Source organism: Tetrao urogallus, assembly GCF_951394365.1.
Source record: "Tetrao urogallus genome assembly, chromosome: 15".
In the NCBI taxonomy this organism is placed as follows: Eukaryota; Metazoa; Chordata; class Aves; order Galliformes; family Phasianidae; genus Tetrao; species Tetrao urogallus.
In genome coordinates, this window is record NC_136828.1 from 136315 (window position 1) to 154954 (window position 18640).

An 18640-nucleotide genomic window follows, 5' to 3' on the forward strand; every position below is an offset into this window, starting at 1 on the left:
TTGGGACTTGGAGAGTTCAGGAGGAGTTGGAGAGCTGAGAAAATGAGATTTCATTGAGCTTTGCCTACATTAATAGAAAATAATACACACTGCATTGGGCAAATGTGCTTTGTTGCCACCACTAACTTCTGGTTGGAGCAGCCGCAGCTCATGCCTCTCGTCCTTCAAGCAGCTGTGGGCTGTGCTCATGATGTCTCCCAGCACAGTGTGGCTCCTGTGGGCTACTTGGCCTTATCACTACTCCCAGTCTGAAGCAGGGAAGGCTTTGCCTACTTGCCTCTGGAGATCAGGGAAGCAGAGGGCTCAAACAGAGCCAAAGTAATCGCGGCCAGGGAAAAAGAGCTGCCATCTCACTTCCATTCGTGGAACACCAAGGTTGGAAAAGACCTGCAGGATTATCCAGTCCAACCATCCACCTATCACCAATAGCTCTCACTAGACAATATCCCTCAACACAACATCCAAATGTTCCTTGAACACCACCAGGGTCAGTGTTCTCTGAATGTAGGAGACTGAAAAGTTTCTTTTACTGTTAAAGATGTGATTCTGTCTGCAATGTTAGGTTAAAACCTGACGCTGCAGTATCTGCTGAGAAGGCTGAGGTGCTAGTTTTGTTGGCAGGCTCACCACGTGAAAATGCAGAGATTCCACAACTAGCTTAAGCTTCACCAGTGGTGATACCCTGAGGGGAAAGTTTTTACATGAGAACAAGAGGAACCCAACACAGTGTTACGCTTTTGGCTCCGTAGCAAATTCCAAACATGGAATTTCACATCCACCTCCTCTCTAAAGGATGGGGAAAGGAGCTGACACTAAGGCTGGGCTATTGCTGAGCAATCTACAAAAAAAGAAATCCCTTTCATCCCTTTGCTACTGTCTCTTTAGAAAATACACTGCATCATAAAGGTACTATGAAACCAGCACGTTTCTTTTTGCTGACCCTTGCCCTGAATCATAACTGAGCATATATAATCCTCAAAAAACAGAAGAATCCTTCTATGGATTAAGAGGATTTGAAAAACTGTTGTCATTCATCCTGATGTTGAAGTATCACACCTCATTCCTTGCCAAGTGCCACTTTTATTGATCAGTCAGTGGCTGAACTGTAGCAAATACCAGCCCAGCCCTGGCCATTGTCTGCATCACATCCGTGGCTTTCTGGAGAGGCCTCAGGCGATGTGGGAGCAAGTGACCAGAACAGCTTCATTCACAGCTGTACACACAAACCACCTGCACTACAATCCCAGTCATCACAGCTGAAATGATGGGTTACGAAATTTCATCGTGGGATTTCAGGTATAATGGCTTAGAAATCTTCCTCAACTTTTCCTGGTGTCGAAACGCACGGCCTTTTTTCTGGGTAAGACCCATGGGAGGCAGATGGATCTGGAAAAGAAAATCCCACCAGTCAGGTGCAAAAGGAGATGTTACAAAAACAAACAAACAAACAAAACCAGAAAGAAAGTTAAAAAAAAAAAAAAAGCATACACACAGACTATTTCATTGAATTTTCAATAATTCCTTCACTCTTTGGAGACGGCAACCACGCTGTTTGAAGTCAGCTTATTAGATTTCCAGGCAAAGAACTCTCTGAGAAGTGATCAGTGGTGTGACTCTGAGGCCTCAAACATTGCGTTTAAGAAAATCCTATCTATTTGAGGTTTTGTTAATTCTGGATTTTGCAATTTGAAATCAGATTGTGACAATAACATTGCTGAAATATGTCTGCAAGCAGTATTCCAAAACAGCAAGACACAGAAAACCTGTGAAGTTCCTGAGCAGAAAGTCTGAATGAAGTATGCTTTCCTCATACCTAGCCAGCAAGCCACATCTGTGTCTTGAAATACTGCCTTCTTATTCATCATCATATATACCGTACAAAAATGCACAGCCAGCGTCATGGGTTCCAGAAGCCAAAGGGGCAACAGGTAACAGCTTCTCCTCTGCCTGACAGTCCTTGTACAGTGGGAGTCACACAGCTGTATGCCCCCAGGTGACGGAAAAAAGGTCAGTGTCAGCAGTAGATGCTATTGATGCTGGAGCTTGACCCTTTAAGACAGTGCTTTAGGTGCAAATAAAGGTACTGATGGCTTAGTTTATATGAGAGCACTGATACAGGACTATCCCTTAAGGGTTTGAAGTGGATGCAAAGCATATGTTCTGATGCTCCTTTCTAGGGTCACAGCTTGTCAGATGCTCGCTGTTATTCTGCATAGTGGAGAAAAAGAGCAAGCTGTATGTGCAAGACATGCTAAAAGTGAAGGTATTTTAGGCAGGCATCCAATAAGATGCAAATTAATTTGGACCACAATCACCTTGATAAGTAAACTCTTGATGTGAAAATGTAAACTAACCAGCAGAAGAACAAAGGCAGTGCCTTTGGGAGGGCAGTGTGGGAGGCAGCGTGTAGTAATGTGGACAGGAGCAGCTGGATGCTGAGGAAACCATACTGCCTGCTGCAACAGATGACATTGCTGCACCTTCACTAATTTCCCTCATCTTGAGCAGGTTTTTTTCTAGGGACAGGTGAGAAGAAGCAGCAAGGCAGGAAGGTGCTTTCTAAGACCTGATCTATGCCAAGGAGAATAGTTACAGGCAGCACAGGCCATGAAGATGACTCGGTCTATGACACATATAATTAATGTAATTAAATAGTTTTATTCTGTTCTACTCTCTCGTTACATGAAAGATGAACAAATGGATTTAATTCTGTTACCATCTTTCTCTGCAATCCATTGAGCAGTGAATCTGCTCACACAGTGACAGTCCCCAGAGCTCTTCTCACACAACAACAGCATGGTTTGACTCCTAGAGAGGAAACAAGCTGACTTACAGCAAGGTGGGAGAGATGTCTGCATGCACCTGGCTTACCTGGCTCTGATTTAGCAGAGCACCTGAGCACAGGTGGGATGTGCGGCGTGATGACAGTATGGGCTTATTATTTGAGTGTCATGTAGGAGCTAATGAGGTGCACCTGTGGTGAACAGACATACTCACAGGTCTTGGGTAGGGGATGTTGTAGTGAAGTCCAATTTCTATTCTTGCCTCACATTCTTCTATGCACTGCTTAATCAGCTTCGGATCTGCCACCTAAGATAACAGTAAGTTAAAAATTAATATTTTGTAGAAGTACAAAAAAATCAGCATTTCAAAACTCAAGCCTTTTTTTCCTCTTCCCTTCCTCTTTGCAGTTCCAAGGATACGATGATAGAGTTTTTCACATCTGTACTTCTGGGCTCAGTGGCACAGAGCAGCAGTACCCAGAGGCTATCAGGACTGTGAGAGTAGAAGAGGGTTTTACTTAAGTTTGGTGTTTTCTCTGTACAAAAGACAGTGAGTGCATAAACTACCGCTACCCCATGAAAAGCCCCACTCTTGCATTCAGCACAAGGCAAGGCAGAAAGGGAAAGAGAAGGGTGACACATGGGTGTCATTCTGTCCTGAAACTCACACTGAAGTCAGAAACGTAGTGTTCATCTGCACTTAACTGTGATTTTTACATCAGCTGAATTTAGTCCTGCACTGCACTACAATGCCTGCTCCAAAAATAATGCCTCCTATTTCATTTTGTTGCCATGTGACAGATGGTAGCAGAGGGCACGTGACAGAATGCCTCCTAATTATTTTCAAGGAAATGACAACAGCTACAAAGAACAAAGTAACACTACTTGGTAAAGAAAAATCTCTATCATTGTTCACAAGCATTGATGAATGTCAGCGGGTGCCATTTTTCCAGGTGGAGTTCAGTGCCACCACTCCCTTTCATCCACACTTCCATGTCAGACACCATTTTGTCAGACTGCCCCATTCTGTCAGATCCGTCACACAGCAAACAAAAAGTAATGGAATACTGGTGGGAAGGTTCAACCTCTGCTGCCATCCCACCAACAATCAGTGCTGCCTCCAATAGAAGGCACAGCTTTCAGAACAGTCCTGCTATCAATTGTCTAAGTCCTTCTTTTTTTGTTTTTTTAACCAAACATTGCCAGGTTTCATCACTAGCTGTACCAGATACATTGACAAAGGTTAAAGAAAATCACTTCAATGTAGTTTGTACAGCTTCATACAGATCAAGAGATTGAGTTGTGTCTTTTAGTGGCACCAAAGCAGCCATTTCTTCAGTGACATTAGTTATAATACCTCAAATGACAACAACAAGTTGAACCATAGCTGTAGCATCAGCACCTTCATCTATCACCAGAAGTTAAAATTTGAAATTAGCAGCTCTGCCCTCCAAATTTCTTTTGATAGATGTTCCTGTTTATTCACTTCACTTGGCTACAGGCTGGTGAGACAAACCAATGTTAGAAAACTGGGTTTTAATCAGGACAAATTGTATCTGCCATGCTTTCCATCCATTGCTCAATAAACTCACCATCAGTCAGTGGGTGTGATGTTTTTGCTATCAGATTTGCTACTCCATAACAAGCTTCAATATTAGAGTCCATCTAAGGTGTAACTTTAGAAAAAAAAATGTTGAGAAGATATTTTTTACAGTTCCGCTATTTCTCTTCACAAAACATTCCTTGGTATGCACTGAATTTGCAGCATGTGTTTGCATATAATGACTTTTCAAACAGTACTCCATCAAATCAGACACAACTTCCTTGCTAATTAAGCAGTGCCGTATTAGCTGTCTTGGCAATAAATACTCCTCTGTCCATTTTTTGTTGAACACTCATCCTTCAACCACAATTTTTCATTTTTTGGGACTCTGTTTCCTTTGGAGATGGCAGGAGGTTGGCTGAGTCCTTCCTGGCAGTGGTTGGATCAACATATCAAGCAGCACAGCGAGCAGCATGAGCAGTGCTCATCGAGGTGATGTGGCTGGCCTTCCTCAAGAGTTAATGGAGATCTCAGAGGGTTTGAGTTCTCTTACTAAATGTCACTCCTGAAATAATAAGCTGTAACTCAAATGCACCTTAGAATGTGTTTGTACCAGCATTTATGGTGAAGGAAATTTGGGAAACCATTTCTTATATTCACACCTTGGCATCCAGCCACCAGGAGCGTGCATAGCACAACAAAAGGAGTCAGAAATTGAAACCTGCAATGACACTCACTTACATCTTTGTTTTTTCGGAACAATGTTTTGGCTTCTTTTATAATGTACTCCCTCTCTGCAGCAGTTTCTTCCACCTGTCCCGACGCTGACTGCCATTTCTTGGCGATCCGGAATACCTTGCGGTAAAGGCCCAGCACTTCTTGTCGTGTGACTGCTGCCATCTGAAACAAACCAATACCACAAAAGCCCCAATGTATGTCAAAGATCACCACGCGTTCTGTTTTTCTACACAGTTCAATTGGCTTAGGAGTATTCCCACCACCTAAAGAAAGAACTGAAACAGCTGTAAAAAGCAATTAGCTGTTGAAACCTGAAGACCCAGTCCAGCAAAATATCGGTACTGAGACTTAAATCTGCCCCAGAGCAGGCAGCCTGAGCTCCTGCCTGAAGTTAAGGGCTCGCTGCAGTGCTTTGCTGAACCAATCACCGGCTCAGGAATGGCCACGTTTTCCCTCACTGCTATTTTGCAACAGGCATTGGGCGAGTCACCGAAACTCTGAGGTGTCCCCATTGTGTTGTAACAACGCCGACCCTGTCTGCGCCAGTGCCTTCAGATCTGTGAGTCAACCACACGATGACAGCACTACAGCACTGCTGAATGCCAGTATCGGTGTGGATGGGGCTGCTGAATCACCGCCTGAACTCTGATTGATCACCTGAGGCCAGCACTGAGTCAGCCAAGGAGCACAGGTGAAGGCGATTCAGCTGTGCTGCAGGAAGGGGTGGAGCCTGGCTGCACCTCTCCCAGACCCATTGAAGAGCTGACCACCAGCAGGGAAGGATCTCTACTGGAGATCCACTCCACTGGAGTTTCCCATGCGAGCCCAGGATATGGGTGAGCGTACCTATCATGTCTGTTGCCCGCTTTGGTGTAATAACATCATAGCCAAGCTCTCTGTTATACCATACCATCTCATTCATTAATTGTACACTGCTATACCATAACATTGGTATATTCATTAACTGTACATGGTGCCAGATGCAAAGCAGCTCGTTTGCTGCGCTACAGCAGCGTATAGCAATGATTCAGGCAGAGTCTGATGTGATGAAGAGGTGATGAAAGCAATGTTATCTGAGCATCACAGGAGGCAGACAAACAGTGAGTTTAGGACAGTCCCGAGCGCCCCAATTTTTGGAGAGCTGGCTACCTGCTCTCCACACTCCAGGTGTGCCAAGAATCTGTGTCAGAAATGAAGAATGAAATCCCATTCTCATTCTGTGTAAATGAGTACTTTGTCATGTAAGCAGTGCCACTAAGATAGATCCCTCTCCACCTGGATTAGATTCACCAAAACAATGACTTCAGGGATTGTCAAAGGTATTTTACAAAGGTATTTGTCCCTGAAGGACAATGCAGCAGCACTGCAAAGTAAGTGTGTGAGTGCGATGAGGAGTGAATGCTGAGCACAGTACCTGACTGGGCTGTCTTGGGACCTACTTGCCAACTTGGAGCTCCAGTTGCTGAATGTACCCTGACATCAGACCACAGCAGTTAGAAGCAGGGTCACCGCTGTCCTCTGGGAAAAGAAGGCTTTCCATCACCTTGGTGTATTGCAGAATCTGATTCCTAAAACACGCCCCCATGTTACTGCAAGAGGTTTGGCAACTTGGATGTTTCACCTCCCTGTAGTCTGTAGCAATTCCTGTTACTGGGGAAAGCAAAGAGTGGTCAGGATGAGGCCATGCAGCTCTGAGAGACGATCCCACCAGGGCACCTGCCCTTACCAAATGTAGAGGCACAGTGCTGACCTAAAGACACAATTTGGTGCTCCGTGCTTTTGGCTAAAACTTCCAAACACTTTACTCCCAGCCTGTTCTGCTGTAAGCATTGCCATCACCTGAAAGCTCCTTGTTTCATAACCTCTGTAGAGGATCTTAAATACAGACATGAAATTCTTTCTCTGATTATTAAGAGAACATTTGTATTTCCATATTTTAAAATATTTACCTAATCGGATATTTTCCTCCACGTACAAATTGATTTCTCTTAGCCAGCAGAAATTATTTCTAGTAAATACGTAGGGTATTTCCAGGGAGCAAGTACCTGCGATAGAACAGACAGGCAGCCCCACTCGTCAATCACTTCGGAACAAAAGCTTCACTTTATTCACTCTATAGCTCCAATTCTGGGAAAGAAATAAAATCAATCATACACAAAACCACTCATGCACTTGTATCTTAGAAATCATTGCTTCCTGCTGTGTTTTTTTCCAAGTAGCAGCAGCTTGGTTACAGGGCTGCCCCACAGCCTGAGTCCCACACCACGGCCTCACCCTCTGCTTCTGTTCCCAGGCGTTCTCTGGGAGCTGCTCACACTTGCAGCTCCCCAGTGCTAATAAATGGGAGTGTGCTCTTGAGAGCTTCCTTCTAGGTTTTCACATAATCCATAAATAATAATAAGAGGAATAATTTCAGGGGAAACTAAGTTTTGAATAGATATTCCAATTGCATCAGGTTCCTGCAGCCACAGCTCAGGACCTGTACCTCAGAGCTGTAATCACAATTAACACTTCTGGATCTTAAACATCACAAAGAATCTGTTCATTAAGATTTTGTCTGGAAGTTTAGGAGCAGCATTCTTTTCTGCCACTGTCCGCTTCCTCTCCTCCCCCTGGAATTTACTTCTCTGTTCTGCAATGTCTTGATGCTGGAAGGGACACAGGGCTGCACAGCCCCTGCTGCAGCACTGCTCTCCTTCCTGCACATGCGGGGTGATAAACATGGAAAGCAGACCTCCACTTGCCCTCAGCAACCAGCTCCTCCTGCAGCTGCCGTTAGTTAATGATTTGCACAGTTCCTGCACAGATCCATGAAGGTGTGAGGAGCTCTGTGCCTCCTCTTCCAGAGCCAAGAGCAGACAGGACAAAATTCAAAGCGTGGGTCAGACTCTGACCTCAGAATGCAAACAGGGAGTGATTCCACAGAGAGAGGAAAAATTACTTTCAACCTAAAACGTGAAGAAGAGATCCATTCTTTTTGTTACAAACAGAACCCACACTGACAGAAGTGTAAGGAAGAAAGTAAGGAATTAGTGCAATTCTGCAGCTGACACTACTTGTATTAGTTTTGTGGGTGTGCAGAATGACTCTGAGTGGGACAGAAAGGAGGATAAGGAAGGATTTCGTGTCCTCTTAATTACTCATCATGCTGCTTACATCCTTGGCATTTACATCATGATTATATTTCGCAGCTCTGGAAAGCAAAGTGGATGTTGCAGCACTTTCCCACTAACGTGCATCTCACGATGGTCACCACTCGTGTCTCTGTGGAATGCAGCCCACAGATGTTACCCACAAGTGCTTTTGTCACAGAGTACAGAGCTATGCCATTTGCTGAGCAAATCTCAGGTGTTTACTCCAACAGAGCAAACAAGGAGAGGTCGAAGGTAGGTCTGCAGTGTGACAAGCGGTGGGGTGCAGGCTGCTTCAGGGCAGGTGAGTCAGCAAGCCCTCCAGGAAGAGACTGCTGGATGCTGAGGCACAGCCCAGACCGCTGTGGGGCTGTGTCCTTCTTTTCATCTACCTGCAAACCCGTTACAGCAGGCAGGTCAAGCGCTCCAAGTGTCCCATTGTTCCCAAACCTGCAAAGGCGCCTTGAGCTTTCAGGAGCTACTGCACGATGAAAATGCAATTTTTTTTGTTGTGTTCATTAAAACAAGTAGTCCTCTAGACTACAAAAGGTAAAAGCATGTTTCTCTTTCAAGAAACAAACACGCATGCCTTTGATTTTTTGGATGGTCAAAAAAGTCAGTGCAGAAGTTCAATGGCCTGAATAACCAGTTGAACACCCGTCTTCTTTTGCTATTTGCAGGTTTGCATAGCATTCAAATTAAAAGTGCACACAAAAAGAAGGAAGGGAATCTGTCAGCTGCACTGTGAGGTGGCACCAGGAGTGCAGTGTCAGAGCTAGGATGGGGGCCAAGTGGCACGGACACTCGTTGGCGAGCAGCAAATTCACAGTGTGGGCAGCCCTCTCCCAGCTGCACGGCTCCTCCGCCGCACCATACGTCTGTTTCATGTCATCCTTCCACGTCAGTCATTAGCTACTCACTTTAAGCATCAAATCTGCAAGCAGCAAGCGCAAGGAGGGCTTTAGTCAACAAAAGGTGAAAGCTCATAGGGAAAAATGGATATTTCAAAACAACAGATTTTTACTAAGATCTAACTAAGGCATGCATTAGGAACACAGACGCTTAATGATGACGCTGAAAGCATATCTGCCCAAAGGAGAAGGCAGGGAACAGAACACTGCATGGAGTCTCCTTACAAGGGAGGTTTGAACTTCTCAGGTGTGAAACGTTTTACCCGGTGGCAGTACACCCTACACTACTGGCAGGGTTGCTCTGCCAAGTTGCTGGGCTCACCGTGGAATGAAGTGACATAATTCAAAAGCATAACGCATGAACGTTATGGTATAAAACATGATCACCTTCAGCCTGAACAAGAATCTATATCTCATATTTTTAAATGCACTCCTTGGCTAACATTCATTTAAAGAGATACAAAAAACCTGTGCGTAGCCAAATGATAGCACTCAGCTAAGCAGCTCATCTCCTGCCACTAACAGCAATAAGGCTCGTTTCACACCCACCCACAGCAACAAGAAGTCAGCAATCTACACTCACCCTCAGGCACATTTCTCTGGCACGCTGTGGTGGGTCAGGGAGGGGAGGGCCCAGGCTCTGTGACAGCTGCACACTGAATTCCAGAATTCACCTTCCATAAAAGTAATTCTGTTCTCTCTTACTCAAATCAGAGACATGGTGATCTGTGACAGCTATGTGCCTGCAGTCTGCACCTGGCAAAAAACTGTGTTTGATTTCCACTGCTTTCCATTCTTAATGGAATATTTACACCTTTTTCTTATATAGATTCAGACAAAACCAAACAATAACAAGACTTCCATCACAGCTAAAGTATTCTGTTGTCACATGGTGAAAAATGAACTAAGCTGGAAGATCACACTGTTCCACACTACATCCTCATTTCCACCAGCGATACAAACCTGCACGTTTCAATAAAATTCCACCAAAGACCAATTCGATTCCAAGCATTTCCAAGCTGTTTGCTACAACCATAAATCTCAGCAAATTTGATGACAGAGCAATTGAATCGAGTTATTTAGTAATGACACCAGAAAGAAAGCAAGGCGGCTTTAGAGTGGCTGTCTAATTTGTAACACCAGTACCTTGCTGCTGGCAGGCTGAAGTGGTTTGAAACACCAAGTACCACCTCTCACACAGCTGAAGTCCCTGTGCCTGTGCTGCCCATCAGCTGCACTGGGAATGCTGCCTTTCTGCTGCTTCCTGGGAACACTGCCTGCACCTGGCTGTCCGTTCAGCTCCCTCCTACAAAGGGGCTGCCTGTTGGTGTCGCCTTTTGGTGAGAAAAAGGAAACAGAATACAACGAGAATGGAATTAAGTAGTAAGAGTGAGGGCTTGGATTTTATCACCGGTTTCCAGTGCAGTTTCAAACAAGTAAAATTGCATAAAATGAGGATTCTTTGCCATTCTCTTTATTTGAATAAACAAAAGTGGAAACCCTTAACTCGTCCCTTTTGATGACAGCTTTCATTCCCTCTCTCTAAGGCTGTTGAGACATCACCTGGTTTGCATGGGAAGGGCAGAGTGCGCTCTGCCAGCCTCAGAAGGAATACAAACGCTGACCACACTGCAGAGAGGCGGTGGGAAAAGGAAACAGGAAAAAAGCTTCTTTAAATATCTCTCAATTAGTTGTTACAAAGCCAGCAGAGTTCAGGTGAACTCTACGGCACGGTGAGCTTGCCCCTAGCATCGTGCAGCCTTGCCACTCATCATTTCAGAGACTTAGAAATGCCTTCTCACACTTAGCTCTGTTAGTCACAAAGGGAAGAAGAGGTTTTAACGCAGTGCAACACACGCAGCAGAGAACGCACAGCTCAGCTCCCCCTGCTCACCCCGCACGACGCTCATGAACACCCAAAGACGGGGCCGCAAAGCCCATCACGGACGCGCTCTTCCATCGCCCCACTCGGGGCCGAGCAGCGCCGTGCGCACAGCGGGCGGCCCGGGGCTCCGCTCTGAGCGCCTCCCGCACAGCACAGCACAGCACAGCACAGCACAGCACAGCACAGCACCGCGGTGCAGCAGCTGATTCCCGGCAGCGGTTCGCGCTGCTGCGGCTCCTCGGCCGCTCCCGGACGAACGCAGCGCGTCGTGCTGCGGGGAGCGAGCAGCGAGGGGCGGGGCGCGGCCGGGCCCGGCATCCCGAGCCGCCAGCGCCGACACCGGGGGACGGCGGAGCGCCGTGGACCGGGAGGAAGCGGGGAGACCGCCCAACCCAGCCCAGCCGGACCAAGAAGCCCCGAGCCCCCCAGCCGGGCCCCGAGCACCGCCGGCGCCGCAGCCGCCACAGGGGGCCGGGCCCTGCCCTGTCCTGCCGAGCCGCCGGGCCGCATAGGGGCGCTGCAGGCACGGGTGCCGCTCTGCCCCCTAGCGGCCGGGGCGGCCTTGCCCCGCACTGAGCGGAACCAGCCCCAGCCCCAACGCCCGCCCTCCCGCCTCTCCCTCCCTCCGCCTCACCCCCGAGTCCACTCGCTCGCTCTCAGTACCCACTTTACTTTCTAGCAGAAGCTCCTCCAGGCTGCGCTCTCCGCCCTCGCGCCGTGGCTCGGCTCGGCTCCCCTCTCCTCTCGTCTCGTTTCTCCCGCCGCGCCGGGCGCGGTCGGCGGAGCCCTAGCCTCCACCGTGCGCACGGCGCCGGGCGCACTGTATGACGTCACGGCACCAGCTGACCGCTCGCCCCCGGAAGTGATGCGGGGCTCCGCAGGCTGGCCGGGATCGCGGCGGTGAGTGACCGGCGGCGCGGCTCTGCCCTGCGGGGACGCGGCGGGACCCGCGGCGGGACCCGCGCTCTGCCCCTCGGCGGCCCTTCGGCCGTCGCCGCCGCCCCCTGACGGCGGGGCGTCTCTCGTTTGCGCGGGCGGCGGCTGCCGCCGGGCCCGGCCGGGAGCCACAGCCTCGCCCGGAGCTGCCGCGCGGGCGGTCCGTGCGGAGCCGCGGAGCCTCGGGGCGAGCCGGGGGCTCGAGCGGGGCCGGGCGGGGCCGAGCCACCGGCGGGGGCTGCCGCGTTCCGTCCGAGCCGCCCTCGGTAGCGGCCCCGGGCCGGGCAACGCGGCCGCCTCGCTCGGGAGGTTCCCGCGGTCCGGGCCCCAGCGCTGGAGGTGAGCCGCGGAGTTCTCGGGGGCAAAGCGGAGCTCCAGGAAGGCGTGCGGTGCTTGGCCTGGAAGGCAGGCAGTTCTCTGCTGTCTGAACACACCGCCTTTGTAGAGCGGTTCCTCTCTCCGTTCGCCTTTCGGTGCAGCTATGAGCTCCTTACCGGGCCGTGTCTGCTGCGCTGCCCCGGCGGCTCCTGGGCCTGCAGCTGGGCGGTCCGCACTGCTGGGGAGCGCTGCTGAGAAGTACAAACCGTTCCTGTCGGTGCTGGAAAGAGCTGTTTGTTTCTGATCTTTTAAACAGTTAATGCTGCCAATGTGCCATCCTTCAAAATGTTTCACTGATAACTGGAGCCCAAGTACTTATGTACAGCATTAATCCACAGCTGTAAGTTCACTTCAAACGATACCATCCATAGTATAATTAGAGGGGAAAGCAGGTGAAGCACTCGAAGAGCTGAGCTGTAGACCCAAAGCACAGAACAGGCCGGTGGATCCTGAAATATCTGTCAGGCCTCTGTGTTGGGCAGCAGTCCTTGTGTGCTGTTTCCTTCTTGGGGGAGCCATTAGTCAGAAGGCATCTCTTGTAAGCACACTCTGATTGTTGGCCTGGGAGCCTCTTCATTTAACAGTTGATGTGAGACTGAGATCTTAGTATTTTCTTGGGCTAGCAATGGAGAGAGGGAACATCCGAGGGCTGATGTTCTTTAAGTGCATCTGAACTCTGCTTTGTTTTTTCCTGCTCTGAGGAGCTCCTCTGAAGGAGGAATGGTTCTGTGTGAGAGTGGAGAGGTCTGGCTTCGCCTTCTTGTCAATTCCAGGGTTTGTCTTAAATCTTACGCCTCCCCTGCACATGTGCTAATGGTGTGTGGGAAGGCCTTACAGCCCTTTACGTGAAAGGCGACATACAACCTGAAGCAAAGACTTTCTGCACATCATTAGGAAAAGGAGAACTTGTGATCTGCATGGAATTAGTTCAAGTTAGCAGAACTGGCATTACAAATTTGCTGCAAGCATCTTCTCTTGCAAGGATTCCTGAAATTCTGATCATTTTCTAAAATCAAGTTCTATGCAGGCACAAGTTAGATCTTTAAATAATTTGACAAAACTATTAATGGCAGAGTACGCAGCTCAGTGTGATGCTTTGAAACTGCTTTCCTCTTGAGACTGATAACCTGTGGTATGATCCATTGTCTGCTGAGTTAGGTGCCTTCCCTGCCTGCTCTCTTACTTTGTTTTGGAGTTGCCCATTGCCATATTCATAGACAATTTTGCTTCACTTGTTCTTATTGATCTTGGAAATTCATTCATAATTATATCTTTTAACTTGCATGGATAACGCAATAGGAGAGGATGATCAGATGAATTGAAATGCTGATTTTTGAGGCAAAACCCAGAACAACTCTTTTGAAAGTCATTAGTTAAAATTAGTTAAAGAGGTATGTACTGAGGAAGAGAAGCCACCAGTCCATTTGACTGACTTCTAAGACAGAGGGGTTTGTTGTGATGGAATTGCATGTAGATGAGGGTGAGGCTCCATCCCACTGATTTCTTTGCTTCTACATTAAGATAGGGGAGAAAATCCTATATCGTGTGTGCATGTGTACTGGGGCAGGGCAAAGTAAAGCAGGGAAAAATGGCAGTGGAAGAACAGGGAATGGCCACGACTATTCTAAACCTTCAGACCTTGTAAACTTACATTTACTCACACCAGAAAATGATGTGTTTGGATGTGAACAGATCCTGTGAGTCTGTGTTGAGTACCCCAGTACTGCTCAGAATGCTGATGTAGAGCCTTGGGGGGCACTGCAAAAATGTTTGGGGCTTTGGCTGTTTGTGAAAAGTTGGAAGATGCAGAACCAGGGTCTTTGTCCCATCAGGCACACCGGTCTGTAGAAATAAAGGTAACAGGAAAGCTTGTTGGAGTAAGAAGGAATTGTAAAATTAAAGGTATGTGATGTTAGAAAAATAGTACTTTCTATTGTGCTCATCCTTAAAAATAAAAGAGGAGCTGAAGATTTCTAGCCAGTATTTTGGGAGACTGGAAGCTCAATCTGTAATGCTCAAGGGACTTGCTAGGCATGAGATAAGAGCAGACCCTTATCCCCTCCGTGGGGATTCCCTGGCTGGACTCCTCCGCTCCAGCTCTTTCTCCCTGGGGGTCTGTGTCTTGTCTCACCAGTTAGCTCACTGTCTTCCTTTCCTTACCAGCCCGTTTGGTAGGCTTTGTCTTCTGGTTACTGGACATCTCGTAATTCCTTTTCTCTTTCCCCTCCCTCCTTCTGAAAATACTAGGTTAATTGGCTCTAGTGTTTTGCAGGCTATCTGCCTGGGTGACACAGAATAATTGTATCCCTGACTCTAACTTAGTCAGTAGTAATGACATAGTAACTAGACTGGAAACGATGGTAATTTTGTGGCAACTTGCCTTCTGGTGATATGCCTCCTGCAATAAACCCTATATAACACTGCTGGACTGCCCATGCCAGTATTGTTATTGTTATGATACCGTGGGATGTCTCAGACGTGTTGTTTGAGACACCTAGCCTCTCCTGCATCACTTGTTAACTGCAGTTTGAGTCGGGTAATTGCTGACCTGGGCTGCAGCCTTTCAAAGAGCGAGAGGAAGACCCCAGACTTGGAGATGTGCTCGTGTTGTTTGCTTCCACCTTATCTTCACCTTTTCTCATGACATCCAGAGATTGTCCCTGTCACCAGGAGCTTGGCTGTGATGGTTCTATGTTCTGCTCTCTGTTGTAACCAGACCAGAAGAAATACTGGGGAAAAAGGTCAATCAAGGCTGCTTGCCTAGCAGTTAGCCTGAGAACTAACCCTTTTGGAGTCGGTAGGTCTGCGTTTTATCTGTCCTGAAGGACAGTGTTCCTGTCAACTGATGTGTTATTGAAGTGGAAGCAGGAGGTTGGTGGGTCAGGGGCTGCTTAGTTGTATGTATTAAAGAGTTCTTTTGTAGAGGTTGTAATACTGTAGGCAAACAAAGACAGGAGTGCTGAAGAGAGTAAGCTGTGGTGATCTTCTGGTGTCTCGGAAGGAAAGTTAGAAATGCGGTTCTGTCTGGGACATCTGCTTTGTGAAAAACAAAACTTAGAAAAATGTGAGACTGCTAATACTGACCTTCTGTTGCAGATCTTTATTGCCAGAAAGCCAGGCTGCTGAAGACAGTGTGACGATTTGTTGTCTCACTTCTCCTTTTTAGTAACCGCGTTCTTTAAAAAAACAAAACAATTCAAAGGATTTTTGTGCTCTTGAAAAATACCGCTCTTATTTCTGCATCCAAGTAGTAGCAGACTGTGGCAAATTGTCAGCTCTTACTCTAATTTTTTTCCTAGTGTAATACGAGTTCTCCTTTTTGCAGTTTTGAAACACTTACTGCTGTCAGTGTTAGCCTTTTGTTTGGAAAATTAAGAGGGAGACAAATCATCCTAGCACCAAATGGGTATGGGGGGCATGTGTAGCTTAGTGAAGCTCAGGCCTATAAATCTAGATGTCCCAGAACTTGGCCATGTGCTGGCTATTCAGTATTTTCATTACAAGTGGGTCTATATGGAGATCCTCAAATACTCTGCATTAGCACTCAAATGGGTGGTCCAGAAATGCTACTGGTCTGATACACAACACATACTGCCTGTTAGGGAGTTAGGGAGTGTACTTGTTGTGAGACACAGGAACAGATACCCCCACAACTTACCAGGTTTCTGAAACAAACAGCAAGTGAGTGAAATCAAGGATAGGTGAAAATTCATCTACAAAGCATGGTGGCTGAAGCTGCCACCAGGCTGGCAAGGGGGAGCTGATGCTCTGTGTTATAACTGGTAATGTAAGTCAGAGGGCTCAGAGGGTCTGCTTAGATGTTCTTGCTGCAGTTAGCATCTGCACACTGTGTAAAGAACTGGTGCTGTGCACTGTGATGGGCAACTCGTTAGAGAGAGCTGAGGTCTCTGCTGGTGACTTTGTGTATCTTCTACTTCAAAAATGGCAGTCAGAGTTTTAAAAATCCAAGTGCACGCTCTTAAAATGCTATAACGTTTCTGTTTGCTTTTAAGCCTTTCCACTTTGTACAATGCCTTGTACATAACTTGGTGTTTATTCCAATATTTACATGGCTGGGTGCTCCTGCAGTTCCTGCACAACTGCATGAAGCGAGTGATTCGGTCGGCTGGCAGACTTCACCGAGATGGGTGGCAGAGCCTCTTGTGAGCATCTGATGCCACAGGTGATGTCAGGAGGCAGTCTGGCTCCCGCCCCATGCTGCTGGGTGCTGCTGGGCACCTGCGTGGTGCTATTGGCTGAGCCGAGCTGTGCTGGAGGTGGTAAACCACTAACCAGAGCTGCTACGAGGGCTTTCTGGTTTTGCGGGATTAGTGTAGCTTTCTGAATTGCTGGGAGCAGGGAGAAATATGGAGTTATGAACTTGTTACCTCAGTTTTAAGCATAACTAATTGGTACAGAAATCACTGACAATCCACTTTAATCCTGTTCTGCTGTACAGAAGCAATGAAAGTACCTCCATTTCTTCTGGGTGAAATCTGCTAGTCAAACTCAGAGCACTGCAAAATCCACACGCACCCGGCTCGGTCTGTAGACCGAGGCTGTTTTTCTGAGTCACTCTGGTTTGGCTTTAAGATAGTTGCGGATTTCTGTACTTTATGGAGTTGCCTGAGACAAATTAAGGTACGTATTTGCAGCGCAGCACTCAAATGCTCAGAGCCTGGTGTGTCTGTGTCAGGCATCTGAGAATCGTGGTTTCTGCAGGTATTCTGATCGGCACGTTTGCTGAAGTGGTGTGAAACGGTTGTGTCTCAGCATATAGAGTAGCTCTGCCCCTGGCATATACTGCTTTTGTTGTGAATAGCACATACTGAAGTGCTGGAGATCTGTTATGTTGTGCAAAAGTTACAGTGAACCCTGGAAAAGTGATGAAGGAATTGATTATACATCTTGCATGTGAAGGGGAGAGGGGAAAGGCTGACAGCTGTAACGAGATGGAGATGAGCTGCGTGGTGACTGAGTCTTTATTTCATGAAACTGGTGGATTCAAACACACCCAGGGTTTGAGTGTTGAAGTGTGTACTGGATGAGAAATGGCTTGGAATCCAGCCTGGTTCTGGGTTCAGCTTTACTGAAATTGATGGTGTCATCTAGAATGGCTGCATCCTCTGACTGTCATATTTCCCCTCTGTTTTGCTTGTAGCCTAAACAAATTTCTCAAAGCAAGTACGTCTGCTCTGTCAATTAGTTCATTAACTTATTTATATTACAGAACCACCAGAAGATACCTTTCTACCATTGTGCATTAGTTAGCTAACCAGACTTGGGTTTATCCTGTGAAAATACAATCATCCTAGCAAATCTTTCTATCCACCTAATAAATTAGGATGAAGCACATATTGGGAAAAGATTTAAAGCTTCTTGATGGGGCTGAGTATGTAGGGTATTGCGTGGTTAGAGAATGCAAAATAGAGGGAGGGATTCAGGCGTGATGTGCTGGAAAAGCTGTTTAAACAATGTGCCTTCTGTGAGCAGAAGTCATGGTGCTCAGGGAAAGGCTTTGCCCCAGGTGGGGTTGGGCACAGTCCCAGTGCTGGAGCTCATGGGAGGCCACTTTCAGCCATAGCGTTTGGGTGGTGCTGTGTGGGGCTGGGGCTCAGTGATCCCTGTGAGTGCCCTCCAGCTCAGGACATTCTGTGACTGTGTGATATCACAGAATCCTTAGAGTTAGAGGGGACCTTTAAAGGCCATCCGATCCATCTGCCTGCCATGAGCAGGGACACGCACAGCTCCATCAGGTGCTCTGAGCCCACCCAGCCCGGCCTTGGCTGTCTCCAGCCATGAAGCATCCACCACATCTCTGGGCAAGCTGTGCCAGGGCCTCACCACCCTCACTGTAACAGACTTCTTCCTTATGTCCAACCTAAACCTCCCTGTTGAAGTTTGAAGCCATTTCCCTTGCTCTGTCACCACAGACCCTGCTGAAGAGTCTGTCCCCTTCTTTGCTCTTGCTCCCCTTTAGACACTGAAGGCCATTCTCAGGTCTCCTCAGAGCCTTCTCTTCTCCACCTGCACAGCCCCAACTCTTTCAGCCTGTAGGTGCTTCAGTCGTAGGTGAGGTGTTTTATTCCTTGGAGCATTTTTGTGGGCCTCTTCTGGACGTGCTTCAACAACTCCTTGTCTCTCCTGTACTGAGGACTCTCCCTATCTGGGTGCAGTGCTCCAGGTGAGGCCTCACAGTGCAGAGCAGAGGGGCAGGAGCACCTCCCTTGACCTGCTGGCCATGCTGCTTTGCATGCAGCCCAGGACACGGTTGGCTTTCTCGACTGTGAGGGCACATTGCTGGCTCATGTCTTGCTGCCATCCATCAATACACC

General features: G+C 47.6%; 1 protein-coding gene across 1 annotated transcript; it reads right to left on the bottom strand.

Moving 5' to 3' along the window:
* Positions 1-1269: 1269 nt before the first annotated feature.
* Positions 1270-5226, bottom strand: LYRM1 (LYR motif containing 1; the record flags this gene model as incomplete). Its single annotated transcript, XM_079543141.1, has 3 exons — positions 1270-1386; positions 2998-3090; positions 5068-5226. The coding sequence occupies 3 exons, from the start codon at positions 5224-5226 to the stop codon at positions 1270-1272; spliced, it is 369 nt and encodes a 122-aa protein (XP_079399267.1).
* Between the last annotated feature and the right edge of the window lie 13414 nt (positions 5227-18640).